This window comes from Juglans microcarpa x Juglans regia, chromosome 7S (genome assembly GCF_004785595.1).
Source record: "Juglans microcarpa x Juglans regia isolate MS1-56 chromosome 7S, Jm3101_v1.0, whole genome shotgun sequence".
NCBI lineage: Eukaryota > Viridiplantae > Streptophyta > Magnoliopsida > Fagales > Juglandaceae > Juglans > Juglans microcarpa x Juglans regia.
In genome coordinates this window covers 19,147,263-19,164,525 of record NC_054607.1, presented here as the reverse complement: position 1 = coordinate 19,164,525, position 17,263 = coordinate 19,147,263, and the positions used below count along the sequence as shown (strand labels likewise).

The 17,263-nt window shown below is 37.0% G+C and overlaps 1 protein-coding gene across 6 annotated transcripts in view; it reads right to left on the bottom strand.

Annotated features, from left to right (window-relative positions):
• Positions 1-17,263, bottom strand: part of LOC121241094 (rho GTPase-activating protein 7-like) — a 59,930-nt gene that overhangs the window by 23,436 nt on the left and 19,231 nt on the right. For all 6 annotated transcript variants that reach the window (XM_041138704.1, XM_041138706.1, XM_041138703.1 and 3 more), the window contains 8 exons: positions 8,603-8,673; positions 8,446-8,524; positions 8,151-8,295; positions 7,814-7,933; positions 5,654-5,731; positions 5,427-5,482; positions 5,275-5,344; positions 3,673-3,760 (listed from right to left, as the gene is read on the bottom strand). In XM_041138704.1, coding sequence (XP_040994638.1) covers positions 3,673-3,760; positions 5,275-5,344; positions 5,427-5,482; positions 5,654-5,731; positions 7,814-7,933; positions 8,151-8,295; positions 8,446-8,524; positions 8,603-8,673 — 707 coding nt within the window. The remainder of the gene's footprint in view (positions 1-3,672; positions 3,761-5,274; positions 5,345-5,426; positions 5,483-5,653; positions 5,732-7,813; positions 7,934-8,150; positions 8,296-8,445; positions 8,525-8,602; positions 8,674-17,263) is intronic.

Below are 17,263 nucleotides of genomic sequence, written 5' to 3'. Positions count from 1 at the left end.
GAGAGGGGGGGGGGGGGGGGGTATGGAGTAGGAGTTCAAGTTTCACCTGGTAAAGTGGGAGCAGGTCTATCGTCCTATCTCTGGTGGAGGTTTGGGGGTTAGAAATCTAAGGGTATTCAATCCAACATTATTAGGCAAGTGGCTGTGGAGATTTGCCAAGGAACCAAACAATCTATGGAAATTGGTGATTGAGAAGAAATATGGTGGTTTATGGGGGGATTGGTGTACTAGAGAAGTCAGGGGGGGCTATGGAGTTGGTTTGTGGAAATATATAAGAAGAGGATGGGGGGTGTTTAGCTGTTATGTTAAGCTTCAGTTGGGTGTGGGCTCGAGGATCAAATTCTGGAGAGACGTTTGGTGTGGCAATAGGGCTCTACAAGATTTGTATCCTTCTCTTTTCCAGATTGCAAGTGCTAAGGATGCTTCAGTGGCGGAAGTTATGGAGATATCGGGGGGACAGATCCTTTGGAACATTAATTTTAGTAGGGCTGTACAGGATTGGGAAATAAGCACCCTTGAAGATTTCCATGGCCTCATATATTCTATGAGACAAAATAGGCGACAAGAGGATGTTATGTGATGGACTCTAGCAGACAAAGGTACTTTTTCCGTTCGTTCTTTCTATAAGGCCCTTTATCAAGAGTCTAATACTCAGTTCCCTTGGAGAAAGATCTGGAGACACAAGGCACCTCCTAAAGCTTCTTTCTTTATATGGACTGCTTCTTTGGGGAAAATACTCACCACTAATAACTTGAGGAAAATGAGGATTATTATTGCAGACTGGTGTTGCATGTGTTGAGGAGGGGGAGAGTCGGTAGAGCATCTCCTCTTGCATTGTGATATAGCAAGGATTCTCTAGAATGAGGTATTCGCCAGACTGGATATGGCCTGGGTTATGCCAAAGACCTTGGAGGCAGCTATGGCTAGTTGGTCTAACATAAGAGGCAGGCAACCAATTAAAGCAATTTGGAAGATGATCCCTCTTTGCATTATGTGGTGCTTATGGCAAGAGCGCAATGAGTGGACTTTCGAAGACCAGGAAAGATCGTCGGAGGAGCTTAAAGTTTTACTTTTTAGAACTCTATGTAGTTGGGCTATTGCTATGGATTTTAATGGCATGGCCCTACATGATTTTCTTGCCTCTAATGTGCCTACCTAGTTAGGGCATCAGAGTTGTATACTGGCTTTGCCTTTCTTTGATCAATATAATTTATTTATTTATCAAAAAAAAGAAATAATAGACATTTTGAAGATCATGAATGCTCCTTGGAAGAGTTTAAGAGTTTTTTTCAGAAGACTTTATTTATGTGGGCCATTGCTATAGATTTAAATGGTCTCAGCTTCCATGATTTCCTTGTAACAGTTTCTAGTTCCTAAATTGGTGTAATCACATGTATACTTCCTGTGTACTTGGGCTCTGCCTATCTTTAGATTAATAAAATATCTTCTTACTTATCAAAAAATAAATAAAATGTTATCTTACTTAGAAAAAAAAATCCTACAATCTGCAATTACAAAATATGCATATCTCAAGCTTATTCACACCGTAAAACTGATAAGTAATAGAGCAATTATTAGATAGTCCCAGAGTACAAACACGTGATATCCCCAACCTATCATAGGATGCCATATCTTAAAAGGTAAAGCTTATACAAGTAATTTTAATGTCAAGGCATGTTGTGATGGGTTGGGAGAACCGCATCATCTGTACTCTGAAAGTACCTAATAGTTTTCTCCAAATAATAATACCACCAGAGCATATATGGAAGCTGGCAGCAGGTCTTGCTTAACTGGATACACGGAATTCGAATCTCTTGTCTGTCATTTTAAATCTGCCTTTAGAGAGCATGTGTAGACTAGCCCAAAGTCCACAATTTTAACAAAGCCCACCATTCCACATTCAGCCAACGAAATGTATGCATTAGAACTATATGCTTATGATATTGGGCCTTGGTAAGTGAAATACAGATTGCCTTACGAAGTTATTGTTTGATCACCACCCAGATACTAGGTCTATGATAAATTAACTAGAAGGTAAAGCACAAAACCAGCCAAATGGTAATCCTTGCTGAATATCTTAAAAATATAACCAGACACTTGCAATTAATAAGCTCTCGTTCAATAAGCCTCAGGTGAAAGAAGCTCAGAATTTTGTTGCTCGAATGAAAGGTCTTTTATTCAGTTACTTACATCAAATGCATTTGTGATTGCATGTCCTTGCATGCTCTTTACATATCCAATCATTGAATTCAATTCTTCCCCTATTTCCACCAAATCCAGTTTTTTTTCTTTAGAGCATTGTCCATAAACAAGTGTTTAATGGAGACATTCTTTAATATTTGAAAATCAATTATGTTTCCTTACATATTTGCTTCATGAGCAAAAGATGGGAAATTCATACATAATTTCTTCCTCCATTGTTAGCTTAAAAAGTATAATCATCTTCCCACATCAGTTGTTTCCTCCAATTATGACATCTAAATTGGAAACCGTTACATGCTGGTACTGAAATCTGTTCGTAATTATCCCCGGGCGAGTTGGGCTTGACAGCCTCTCTTGACCAACATGTGCAGTTTAATGGAACCTTTTGGGGCATTCCCTGGCAGTTAGATATATATTTTTTAACGAGTGATAAAAATTTCATTATAAGCAAAACAGTTAGATATTTGTAATTTCCACAACAATAATTTCCTTTTTCTTCTTTCACTTCAAGTGTTATAGGACAGAACAATATTGTTCTTTTTATAGGTTAGGACAGAACAATATCGTGGACACAGGCATATTTTTTAACGAGTGATAAAAATTTCATAGTTAGATATTTGTAATTTCCACAACAATAATTTCCATTTTCTTCTTTCACTTCAAGTGTTATAGGACAGAACAATATTGTTTTTTTATATAGGTTCGGACAGAACAATATTGTGGACACAGGCAGAAAGTTTTCAGTGAGAAGGAACTTTAAACAAGAGAGAAAATCTCCAATATATTAGGGAAACTTTTATATATATATATATATATATATATATATATATATATATATATAAGTAAGATAAAAAAGGCCTGGGAAAATTATTTAAGAGAAGTTCTACTCTATTTGTCATAAGCTAAAACGGAGATGGCCTAGGAAACAACTGGAACTTCCATATCTTCAGAACATGTATAGAGAGTAATATACAGTCCTTTATGTTATAACTAAAGAAGTAAAGTGGGTGCATATTCCCTTCAATAATGAAGAGTGTATTATAAAGGGTACCATGTTACCCATAACCTTCACTTCCCTTCCAAAGTCATGATGATATAAGGCTATAGAAAACCTATGGAAAGCATGCCAATCCAACAGCTGGACACATAACTAAACCCAACCCCAATAACCAAGTCCATCTTAAAGAGTTTAGGAGAGGCAATTTTCAGAACTAGCTTTCACAGCCCAAATCACAACTAAACAGCAGTTGCTAAAAACACAAATTTGTCCAATATAATTTTATTGGACAAAAAGTACTGATACATACAATTTAGATCCGTAGAAACTTAACAGTTACGGATACATATGCTTTAAAAATGAGAAAATCCCAAAATAAAACATGATAAAAACAAAGGAAAGCTTGGCAATGCAAAGGACGCAGACAAGGATGTGAGGGAAGAATGCATCGTGTAAGAGAGTTAATAGACTACCTCTGCAATAAACATCGGTTTGGTTCAGGAAATGTCTCCATTATTGCTGAACGCATTGCATTTACTCTAGCCTCTTTCCGATCGATTTCTTTTTGATAAGCAGAAATTTTTAATATCAGTAGGTTATCCAATAAAAAATAGAGAAACAGAACAACTAAGAATAGGAATCGAACTTAACCACCAAAAAAATATAAACTGATTCTTCTAGGCACCCAACTTTTGTTGGAAAATAATAAAATAAGAAATATATATTTGTTAAGATATAAAAATAAATAATAAAATCTACCTCTTCTCATCAGCTTAAGGTTTTGGGACAAGTGGTGATTTCACAATATTCTTTTTATAAGTAGAAATTTACTAATATCAATAGGCATAGCCAAGTATACTGACGTATACATATTAGCTTAATCTAATACATATTCTCTTTAAGATACTAAGTGTACCAGTTCCACTAAACAGTAGACAGAATCACAGAACACCAAGGGCTTTTACTATTCCATAAATATGCCCATATGATTACAAAGATGCATAATAAACAGTAATACTTATGATTTGTTTCCAAGACATAAGCATCACATTCAGCCAGATAGAGAGGCTATTATATGTTATAATAAGTTTATCGGCATAGAACCTGATCAAATGCCCATGTGGTAATTAAAGTCAATGAAAAAGAGCAACTTATCATTGACTTTAAATGAACTGTGATGTGTAGAAGCCCAAGGAATGGTTCCAAATGCTGAATTGTGACATAAAAAGGGCGGAACTTAAGTTCTTGTTTTTAACTCTGAATATTATGCCAGCAACCAACACAAATCTTACTTTTTGTCCATTGCAGTTGATAGTGGGAAAAATCATAGTCAGACCTTCAAATCTTACGAATGATCAGTCTTTAGCTTCTGTCAGGTTGTGTCGTAAGCTAACTTCCCCTATCCCCCCCACCCCCTTTCTTTTTTCCCATGTAAGACAATTTTGTTAAGGTGTAAAAGGGCACAACCCAATATACACAGGAGCTATACAGGAGAAATCACCCAATTAGGGAGATGAAGTTAAAAAAAAAAAGACATAAATTCCAGGTAATTGGAAAATCTAGAACTATTATGAGCTGATAATCTTCAAAGCATAATGGCACTTAGCTCTACTACTGTACTCTCTCAATCTTCAAAGCTTCAAGTATTGTGTTCCTTCAAAATACACCACATTAAACACAAAGAAGCCACTCGCCAAACTTCAGTGCTGCACCAACCAACATTCCAACCTCTTCAACAAGCCAACTCTACCACCTGTTGTGGCATGACCCATGCTACAGAAAAAAAAAAAAAAAAAAAAAAAAAAAAAAAGAAAGAAAAACCAAGGCCCACAAAGCTCTAGCCACCTTGTAGTGCAGCAGAATATCTTCCCATTTAATGATTGATTCCATTTTTATCATTTTTATGTAGTGACCACTATGATTTTACCACAATGATCTCTCAAATAAATGCTAAAGAGAATAATGAAGGAAAAAACATAAAATATCATTGAACATGAACCATCCATAGTAAAAATTATATGTACAAATGAAACGAAAAAATGTAACAAAATGTAACAATAAATAATTCAACTTACTGCAGGCCTCCAGCAATGCAGTGCAGCAGGATGCTGGAACTGGAGACGAGGGTAGTTCCCTAAGAACAAGCTGCAGATCCAACACTCGTGATGAATTTTAACCGAACGTATTAAATTTATTTGCACGGAAGATTAGATAAGACAACAATTACCTTAATGCAGTCCCCAACAACATGAGCATTCTCATCAGGAACAAATTCAGTCTTGCCTTAAAAGCATAAGGAAATTAAAGGGATGGCCTCAGTTTGAAAGGAATGCGTACAACCAAGTAGAATAGGCTCAACAATAAATGACACTCCAGTTAAGCCAGAAAGACATCTATAATGTTTTCATACCCCAGTATGAACAATAAAATCATTTGGAGAAGTAGAACAGATACCTTGTTCATACTCTTGAACTCTACGGTCTACCTCCTCAACATCTGCAGATTGTCGTAAAATCCCTTCAACGTTGATTCCTGTTGTGGAAAAAAAAAAACAAGGTCAATAACAAGAAGGCAAAGAATGGACTCCCAATTAAATGAATTCTATCAGAAGGCAAAGTTTATCAGAATAAATGAATTTTATCACGATAGTATAGGGGTGTAACCTGAATACACAAGAAGTATAGAGGAAAAACACCTGACTTAGGGGAAAAAAGAAGCAATAATGCATGAAATTTACAGTAGGAAAGTGTAGATTGTGATGGGCTGTTAGTTATCTAGAATCATCCAGTTGACACTAACCTCAATCACCAAGGTTTCAGTTTCTACGTACTTTTTTTTAACAGGTCGAGGCAGTTTTGGGAAAACTAAATTGAGTCATGGTTCACAGCATAAACCATTTTACTTTGCCTTTTCTTTTTAACCCCAAATCATGAACATGCAACCAGATCTGCACACCGACAATGCAACCAAAAACAACATAAATTCGGATAAGTTTTTATCTCAGAGAAAAGAAGTAAATGGAAAAAGGAATGTTACTTTTCACACTGAATAAGTCATCAGTCACAGGCTGATGTGGCGCATTTTAATTGGTTTCTTATGTCAATTACTTAAATAGAAACCCACTTAAATTGAACCGTATTTGTAACAACCCAGGGAAATCGCTAGCTACATCTTTGCTATAACCTGAAAAGGCTAGTCAATTTGTAACTTCCCTAGAATCACTTATAAAGCTTAGTTTCACAAAGTAATCAATGTGGAAAGTTAACACCCATTACATGTACAACCTATCATATATTCTATGTGGGTGATCCATACACCCAATGTGGGAATTGGATCTTATAACATGAGCCAAGTGTGACTGTAACTTATTCAGCGTGAAGAGTAGCATTTCTCAAATGGAAAAGTAATGATAAACCATCAGACCTAGCTACCACTAATATAGGAAGAAACAACAGCTGAAATCTAAGCAAATAAAGATCAAGTAAACTAGGAAGATATTCTCCAATAATTGCATGAAATTATAGAAAATAGATTAACCTAAACATCACCACAAAAGAAAAGTCCATAACATGGCAAAGCCCAATTTATTATACTACAACCTGGAAGCTAGATTGTCAAAATACCCCAACACTGAACAAGAACCAAGAGAACTAGAAAGATGTTTCAACTCATCTAAAAAGTTTCCAACTTATGCTACAAAATGAATCTATAACATGTGTGCTTGAGGTTTATTTTAGTAGAGTCAAGCCATTCTTGAAATAACTAATTTCCCAGCTTTTGACATCTTCTGCAATGCTTCTTAGAGGGCCTACCAGAAGAAAACAACTATAGGAGTACAAAGTTTCTATTAGATTTTATTTCATAATAACTTATCAAAAACATTAATTAATTTTATATGTATTCAAGATAACAGCTCAGAGCCTAAATCAAATTCAAAACTCATATTAAGTTCCTAAGTCAACAAAGTAGATATGACAGGAAAAATATCAAGCCAATCAATCCCATTGCCAGTCCTAAAGGCGGTGTTAGCTAGTAAAGCATGAACTGTAAGAGGAAATTCCAATCCAAAATCAACTCCACTAGAAGAGAAAATGGGTGAACAATCCTATTAGAAAACCTAGATCTCTATATCAATTGGCAATAAAAGTTGGGATGTAAAGGACTCCTTTTTTCAAATCTTAGAAAGAAATTTAAAGATCCAAAAGTTATAGGAGCTATGAAATATGAGTAATGCTACGTACAAGCTCCAAATAGACAAGCTCTGCACAGGCCCTTTGTAAAAAAGTGGGTCCCACCAAAAAAAGAAAAGGTTTTTTTACACTTTTTCATGGTGGGGTCCACTTTTTTACAGAGGGACTGTATAGGGCTCGTTTATTTGGGCTTATACAAATCATTACTCATTAAATATACCCATTATGGTGTCATGAGCAAGGAATGTTTCTCGGCTATATAACTTGAGAAAGGAGGAGAGAGCAAAGGAACAGTTATGTAAATATAAATAAATGAGACCACGGAGCGAAGGGGGAAAACAACATAAAAGGGGAAAAAACACCACAGATTAAGAGAAGTTGAAAAAAAAAAACAAACCAACCGGAATTTGATATCAGCACTTACCATACTTCTCAAGAAAACAAAGTGCTTTCTCAAGAAAGGATGGACCACCATCAATATCTTCTAGTGCAAGCAGAATTGGTCTTCCAACAACCAAGCATTTAACAGGACGCTTATCCCTCCCTAGATGATAAACATGAAATCTTGTGATACTAGAGTATATGTATAACCAAGTGAAGATAAATATATATATTAGGCATGTATGTGTCAGATGCGTGTAAACATACTTATTAAAAATATGTGTATAAGAAGGCTGCATTAAAACACAAGCTAGCAGATGAACTGATATTTCAATGAAAATTGTTAACCAAAATGTTGGAAGAACAAATAAATTACATACATTGCTGTAAAGATCCATCAACTGAATCATTTGTGTCATTCCGAAAAATGCGATTGTATTCCATAACAGGGTTAGCACTTGGGGCTTGTGCAAGGGCATGTTCTAGGGCTGTCTTCCACTGGCACAAATCCTCAGATGTCTCAGCCTGGAAATAGGAGAAAACACACATTTGAGAAAAAAAAAAAAAAAAAAGTGCATAAAAACAAACCGTTTACAGGAAAATGAGAAGCAGTGATGCAGATTTCTGTCACTCTGGAAGAAACTAATAGTGATAATACACTTGTAAATGAAGCACCTTTAGGGTGAACGCTCGGCCGTCACAACCATCTGGAAACAATATGGTCAATAGTTTTTTATCTTCTCTAACTACAACACTGCAAGATAAACAGTTACAGCTATAAGCCAGATGGTTAAGAACATTACTCCAAGGAAATTGAAGTGACGATGCATACCTCCCAGTATTGTTTAAGTCAATGCCACCCAAAGTCAGGTTTACTTCACCACCTCTTTGTGAAAGTGCACTCTACATGACAATAATTTTTTTTTAAAAGCACAAATGCATTTGTTTTATGTACATTATAACCCAAAAATTCTTAACATGGTCAAGCTGATCAAGGTACTACTGATTTGCTAAGATTTCACTAAGGAAGTTGAAAATACCATATAACTAAACACAACTGTAACACCAAACAAATCGTCTCATTCCACATTACATGTCCCAAGATAGAAAGATAGAACAAATTTTTAAGAACGTTCACAATTACGGTTTGATGAGAATTACAAGTACAGGGAACTACAGAAGGATGAAACTTTCTTTTTTATAAGTCAATTTTATTAAGATCGCAGGGGGCACAACCCAAGGAAAGGGCTGGGGGGATTAAATTCAAAGGAAATCAGAGACATGAATATAATAACATTAATATAGATCGCGTTAATATAGAATAGAAGTTAAAAAGGGCACGTATAACAAATGGGCATGGAGCTTTTCATTTCTTCACGACCACATGAGAAAAAAGCAGAGGAAGATCTCCTTGCTGTTCATCTTTCTCTTTTGTCCTCGCCTTCTTTCCATGTGAAATTGTTAAGATACGTAAAGCAGTTAGACTAGCCCATACTGTATGATTCTTATAATCAATAGGTTAAAGCATGTTTCCAAGTTTCTGCTCAGACCAAGTAGGTAAATTAGCTTACTAATGCTTTGCAGGGTGCCTCCCAATAATCACTATTTTAAAACCTAGTTATCATGTGAAAAATCCATACTTGAAAAGAAAATGAGGTCATCTAAATACAAATTGTATCTCCAATGTGACACATAGGACAAGGATTGAAGGGATTCCCCATATCATAAAGGAAAACCAAATATGATTGCTTGGGAAAAAAAAAAATTGAAACACTAAACGGAAGTATAGATTCAACTCAACAGACAGAATATCAGTGATTGTTGGGATGTAGTTTGATATCATGACAGAATATCAGTGATTGTTGGGATGTAGTTTGATATCATGATTTAAAAGCTGCAGAGGGATCCCTTTTTGCAGGAAATTGAAAATGAGTTTCAGCATCATTTGACAATTAAGAGGATTTGTAACCTTAGATGAGAAAATCTAGGTTTGAGCCTCCTAATCGAAGAAATAAGCCTGAAACGGTGATTTGCAGCAAAGACGGGAACAACAAGAGAAAACATAAGGAAAGTAAAAATGTTGACCAGTGTTTCTTTCTAGTAGCTGCATTGTAGAACCTAGTGGAGAGGCAACATTATATTATATCTCCTTTCTGAAAGGGGTTTCTGCAAGCAGCTGGCATAGAGCATGAGAGCTGAAATAAAGTACTGCACAAGGGGAAAGTGATGGAGAAAGACCACTCAATCTTTTATCACCACAACTAATTTGTAAGAGACAATCTCCATCAATACTTTTTTTTATAGGTAAAATAAGATTTTATTAATAGAAGTAAATAGGCTGTCGATGGAGGTCTTCTTGCTGGTTTTTCCATGGGAGGTGTTAATATTTCTCATCTTCTCTTTGCCGATGATACTTTACTTTCTTGTGAGCCAGACCGTGGTCATGTTCAATATTTGAGGGCTCTTTTGCTTTGTTTTGGAGCTGTTTCGGGCTTGAAGGTGAATCTTTCGAACTCTGAAATGGTTCCTGCAGGTACAGTGTTTAATGTTCAGGGATTGGCAAACATCCTGGGCTGTGTAAGGTATTATTGCGACCCAAGAAATATCATGGTCTTCCATTGGGGGCTGCTTTCAAGACGAACCCTATCTGGGAAGGTGTGTTGAAAAAGATTGATAGAAGGTTGTCAGGATGGAAAAGAATTTATTTGTCAAAGGGCAGTAGATTAACTCTTATCAAAACCCTATCTGGGAAGGTGTGTTGAAAAAGATTGATAGAAGGTTGTCAGGATGGAAAAGAATTTATTTGTCAAAGGGCAGTAGATTAACTCTTATCAAAAGCACTTTATCTAACCTCCCTACATACTTGCTGTCTTTATTTCCGCTACCTGTAGGTGTGACATCTCGTATTGAGAAAAGATTTTGTAGTTTCCTTTGGGGAGATATTGGGGAGGAAGCCAAGTTTCATTTTGTTGGTTGGGATAAAGTATGTTCTCCAGTAATTTGTGGTGGTTTGGGAGTGCACAACTTGAGGACCTTCAATAAAGCATTTTTGGCGAAATGGTTGTGGAGATATCATCAGGAAGGGGAAGGCTTGTGGAGAGTTGTTATAGATTCAAAATATAGGGAGCTTGAGGGGGGATTGGTGTTTTAATGAAGTTAGGGGGGCATATGGTGTGGGTTTGTGGAAAAACATTCGTTCCGGATGGGAGAGGTTCTCCAACTTTTTTAGGTTGGCAGTTGGAAATGGTCACAGTGTTTACTTTTGGCATGATGTTTGATGTGGTACAAGGGCTCGTATTTTTCAGTCTCTTTACCAGATTTCTAGCGATAAAGAGGCTGTGGTGGCTGATTTGTTAGTGTGTTCCAATGGTTCTTTCCATTGAAATGTCAATTTTTTTTAGAGCAGCTCATGATTGGGAACTTGGAATGTTTGCTGACTTTTTCGATTCCTTGTATGCTATGTCATTCGGTAATGTGATGGAGAATACGATGATTTGGATTCCGGTTGGGAGTAATAGGTTTTCAGTGCACTCCTATTACAAGGCTCTCTCAGGAGACTCTAATGATCATTATTTTCCTTGGAAGGCTATTTGGAAGTGTAAGGTCCCTTCTAAGATTGCTTTTTTTGTATGGAATGCTTCTATTGGGAGATTGCTCACCACTGATAATTTGAGGAAACGTGATCTCATCATTATGGATTGGTGTTTCTTGTGTAAGAAAAATGGAGAATCCATGGATCATCATTTGTTACATTGTGAGGTGGCTCGGTTCTTGTGGAATGAGATCTTTAACCGGACTGTTATGGCATGGGTTATGCCTGGAAGAGTTATGGATATTCTTAGGTGCTGGAAATGTATTAGGGGAAATGCTCACATTGTCATTGTGTGGAAAATGATTCCCTTTTGCATTATGAGGTGTTTGTGGATGGAGAGAAATAAGAGGTGTTTTGAAGACCAGGAGTGTTCCTTGGATGAGCTGAAGAGATTCTTTTATAATAATTTATTTCCTTGGGCTTCGGGCATTAGTTGTAATGAGGACAGATTTCATGATTTGTTTGTATTCCTCACTAGTGCTTAGAGGAACTAAGGCATTTTCTGTGTATACTTTTTTTTATATAAGTAAAATAAGTATTTATTCATCCATTCAACTGTCAATTACAAAGTCAAAAATGCCCTATTTATGTAGGGGCAATAGAAACTAAGAAATCATGAAAATCTATACCATTAAAGTTCACAGCAATGGCCCAAGTACAAAGAGTCCTAAAAAATAACGTTTTTAACTCCGCCATAGATCTCTCTGTCTTCAAAAGTCCTCTCATTGTGCTCCTACCACAGGCATCACATAATACAGATAGGAATCATCTTCCAAACCGCTTTGATCTATCGCACACCTCGAATTGAGGTCCAGCAAGCCAAAACATCCAACACGGTTTTCGACATAACCCATGCTATGTCCATTCTGTTAAACACCTCATCCCATATAGTCCTGGCTACTTCGCAATGTACAAGTAAATGATTCACTGACTCACCCTCTCTTTTACACATGCAAAACCGGTCTGCAATAATTATCTTTCTCTTTCTCAGATTATCCGCAGTGAGAATCTTCCCTAAAGACGTTGTCCACACAAAGAAAGAAGCTTTGGGAGGAGCCTTGTTACGCCAAAGCTTTCTCCAGAGAAACTGTATCTCAAGAACTTGTGTGAGCACCTTCTAGAAGGAACGAATAGTGAACACCCCTTTCCTTGCTGGACTCCACCACATATCATCTTCATGCTGAATATTTGGACGACAAGAATACAAGAGACTATAAAAATCTACAAAACTCTCCATCTCCCAATCCTGTGCTGCCCAGTTGAAGTTGATATTCCAGTGAATGTTCCTTCCTGCAACTTCCATAACCTCCGCCACCATGGCATCTTTAGCATTTGCAATCAAGAAAAGTGTAGGAAACACGTCTTGTAGAGAACTATTGGTACACCATACATCCTTCCAAAATCTGATCTTGGAGCCTATACCCAGTTGCAGTCTAGTGTGTTGACAGAAGACCTCCCACCCTCTTCTAATGTGTTTCCATAGCCCCATTCCAGAGGCCCCTCTAACTTCTCTAGTACACCAACCCTCCCCTAAATCGCCATATTTGTTCTTGATCACAGTCTTCCATAAGGCTTTTGGTTCCTTGATATATCGCCACAACCATTTACCAAGTAGCGCCCGATTGAACAACCTCAAATTTCTAATACCCAAGCCGCCATTAGAGATAGGACGGCACACCATCTCCCACTTCATTAGTGTAACATACGGGTCTAAATTTAGGGTTTAAAATTAGTATTTTATTTATTCATTTATTGGTATTTAATTTCTTTATATTTATTTATTTATTTTAGATTTTGTGATAACAGATAGATCGAGTTAGTGATTCCTTTCCTTTTAAAACTTCGAATATTCTATCCACTTAGTCCCCGTGTGAGTTTCGGTTTCCAGAGTTTGAGCAACTCCAAGTCAAACTTTTCAAACTCTCTCAGAAACGGTATCCACGTGAGAATAGGTTCCTAAAGTCTAGGCAATTTCAAATTTCAACCAATCTCTTCACGTTGCTTCCTCCCATCGCCTATAAAAGACTCTCAAGCCTCTGTGATTCACACGTTGATATATCAAGAGAAACAACATTCCCGCTTAAACCATACCTCTACCCAACCATCGTCGACCACCCCGGGACGTCGGAGCCCTACCCACGGCGCCAGAAAACGCCGGCCAACTCAACCCCGTTGAACCCACCCCCTCAAGGACTCCCCCAGTCACGTCGCCGGTCACTTCTAGCCACCTAGAGCCGCCGACGCACTCTGCTCTCCCTCGGTGAGCATCGCACAGCTCTCTCTCCTGTAACGCGCTACAAGTTGAAAATCAGGAAGCAGCGCTAAGAGGTAAATAGTATGATCATATTAATAAATACGTATTGTGAATATTATTATTATGTATAAAAAAATGTGATGTGCTTATGATTGTTAACTACGCTACACTAAGAAGCAAGTCAAGGTTAGTTTACTTTTCGGTCTTGATGAAATATGAGATTATACTTGAGTGAATGAATTTATTGTTGATTGATTTAATGTTACTAAATTCACATGAAAGCCATGAAATGTTGAAGTAGTAGTTCAAAGTCAAGTATGCCATGTAATAGTCAGATTATGCAAGCCATGTTCATGAAATGCTTAGGTTATATATATGCCATGTTTGTGTAATACTTAAACCATGTATGCCATGTTCAAGTAGTACCTGGATCATGTATGCCTTGGAACGTCATAAAACATTCATAGCATGTTATGTAATATCACGTTATACTATGCCATGCTAAATCATACAAGAATATGCCATGCTAAATCATACAAGAATATGCCATGTACAAAGATATGCCATGCTAAATCATACAAGAATATGCCATGTACAAGAATATGCCATGCCATGTCATGTTACGCTATACCATGTACAAGATTATGCCATGTTAGAGATGTTCATGAAGCAAATCTCATGCATTAAGAAAGATAAGAAATGTAACGGTATCACGGACTCAAGCGTGGTTAACCACAAGTTTAGTGAAACACGGACTCAAGCGTGTTTCACTTCATGATATGCAAGTTAAGTGAAACACGGACTCAAGCATGTTTCACTCCATGTTATGCAAGTTAAGTGAAACACGGACTCAAGCGTGTTTCACTCCATGTTATGCAAGTTAAGTGAAACACGGATTCAAGCGTGTTTCACTCCATATTATGCAAGTTAAGTGAAACACGGACTCAAGCGTGCTTCACTCCATGTTAATACAAGATAACTAGGACGTTATGCATTCACAATGACATGCTTTGATTATATATGTTTCCGCTTATGTTAATAATGAAAATGTGTGCCATGTAAATCTGTGATGATATATGTATGTAAAGTCTTCCAGAAGATCATGTTACGTATTTGATTGAAATCCATGAAGTTGTATGTACGTTCTGAAGGGTATCCTAGAAATGAATTGTATGTTAGGCAAGGACTATATTTTACGATACGATGTACTACTTACTGAGTATTCAACTCATTATTTTTGTGTGTTTCTTGTTTCTTCCATGTCTAATTCTCGCAGATGATGTCTATGTTGATGAAGAGCTGGATGGCCAGAAGTAGATCTAGTACCAAGACTTAGGAATGAATAAGTGATTTTATCACCAGAATTAGATTTCTTTTATGTCATGCATAGGATTAGTTATGTTTCTTTATATTTCGTTCAGTTTCCAAAACAATCATGTTCAATTCAGTTTTAACGTTTTGATGAAATTCAATAAATGAGGTAATTCAGGATATGAATCTCTTTACCGGGCATTCTGTTTTAAATGTTGGTAATATCTCTATCCTACGGGAATGGGGTGTTACAATTAGATGGAATTTAACCTCTTCTCCTAAGCCCCCCCACAGAAAATCTCTCTGTAGCTTCTGAAGTCGACCTGCCACACTTGCCGGTATAGGGAATAAGGATAAGAAGTAAGTGGGAAGATTAGAAAGTGTACTTTTAATAAGCGTAATCCGGCCCCCTTTTAACAAATACATTCTCTTCCAACCTACCAGTCTCTTCTCTACTTTTTCAATCGTTGTATCCCAAATAGAGCGTGTGCCCTCGAGACTATACCCAACGGTAATCCCAAATAACTCATAGGGAAAAACGCTATCTTACAACCCAGTATGCCAGCCAACTCTCTTATATTCTGAACTTCTCCAATAGGCACCAACTCGGATTTATCATAATTCACTTTTAAACCAGACACTGCTTCAAAACAAAGCAGCAGCGCCTTCACAGCCCTCAACTGATCTTGTCGGCTTCACACATAATAAGCGTATCATCTGCAAACAACAAATGTGAAATAGTAGTGATACCCCTACTCGACGATCCAATCTGGAAACCACTAATGAAACCAATAGTTACTAAAGCCGAGATCATCCTACTTAGTGCCTCCATAACAATAACAAAAAGTAGAGGAGATAATGTATCCCCTTGTCTCAAATCTCGAGAGCTCGGGAAGAAACCCTTTAGGCTGCCGTTGATTAACATAGAGAATCTTACCCCAAATATACACCAGTTGATCCAAGACCTCCACCTTTCTCCAAACCCACACCTACCCAATAGATATAGAAGAAAATCCCAATTAACGTGATCATACGCCTTCTCCATATCTAACTTACACATAAGACCTGAGCTGCCAACCTTCGATCTACTGTCCAGACATTCATTTACTATTAGAGCCGCATCAAGGATCTATCTACCCTTCACAAATGCATTTTGAGGTTTAGTAACAATCTTCCCCAAGACCCCGCTTAAAAGATTAGTAAGCACCTTTGCAATAATCTTGTATGTACTATTCACTAGGCTAATAGGCCGAAAATCTGTTATCTCAATGCCCTCTACCTTTTTAGGGATTAAAGCAAGAAAAGTGGTATTGAGGCTTTTTTCAAATTTTCCTACCGAGAAAAACTCCTGAAACACCTTCAAAAGGTCTTCTTTAATCACCTCCCAACATTCTTGGAAAAAAACCATAAAGAATCCATAGGGCCGGGTGCCTTACCTTTTGTCATTTTCCTTACTACATCATAAACCCCTTTCTCTTCGAAAGCCCTCTCCATCCTAGCAACATCCCCCAGCTCAATAGTGTCAAAAACCAATCCATTTAGAGTCGGCCTCCACCCCACCTGCTCAGTAAGAAGCTTTTTAAAGAAATTGACCATGTGATCTTGTATTACTTCTTCTTCTCTACACTCAACCCCTTCAATTTTCAGCACCTCAATGGTATTATTTCCAGTGTTTTTAATTTCGTACCGTACCGGCCCAGTGGCCGATACAGGTATCATATGTGTTTCGTACCGGCCCAAATACCGGCCTGCATTTTGGCCTGTATTTTAGCTTGTACCGGCCGCTATTTTGGCCTTTAATTTTTATTTTTTTTTATTTTTTCAAACTATAAGCATATTTTTTTACCCTCAATTCAAGCTAGACTATTTATAATTTATATATATATGTATTTATATATAATTTATTCATATATAGACTATTATTTTGGAATATAATTTATATATATTTATATATATAATTTATTCATATATCGACTATCTCCAAAAGGTACACAAAACGGTATTAGTACCGAAATATTTCGTTCCAGTGCCTTGACCAGTACAGCATCCGGTACGGTATTCAAAACATTGATTATTTCTTCTATGAGTTTGCAATTTTATGGAAAAACTTTGTGCTCCGATCCCCTTCCTTTAACAAAAAAGCTCTTGATTTCTGGCACCATGACATTTCTTCTTGTAGGATTATCCTCTCAAGATCTGCAACCAGCAAAGTTTTCTGTGCTTGCTCCTCCTCAGTAAGTGGTCTCCCTTCTTGTAGTCTTTCTAAATCTTGTATTTCCTTCCACTTAGTGTTTCTGTTTTCCTCTACATTGCCAAAATACTGCTGATTCCACTCC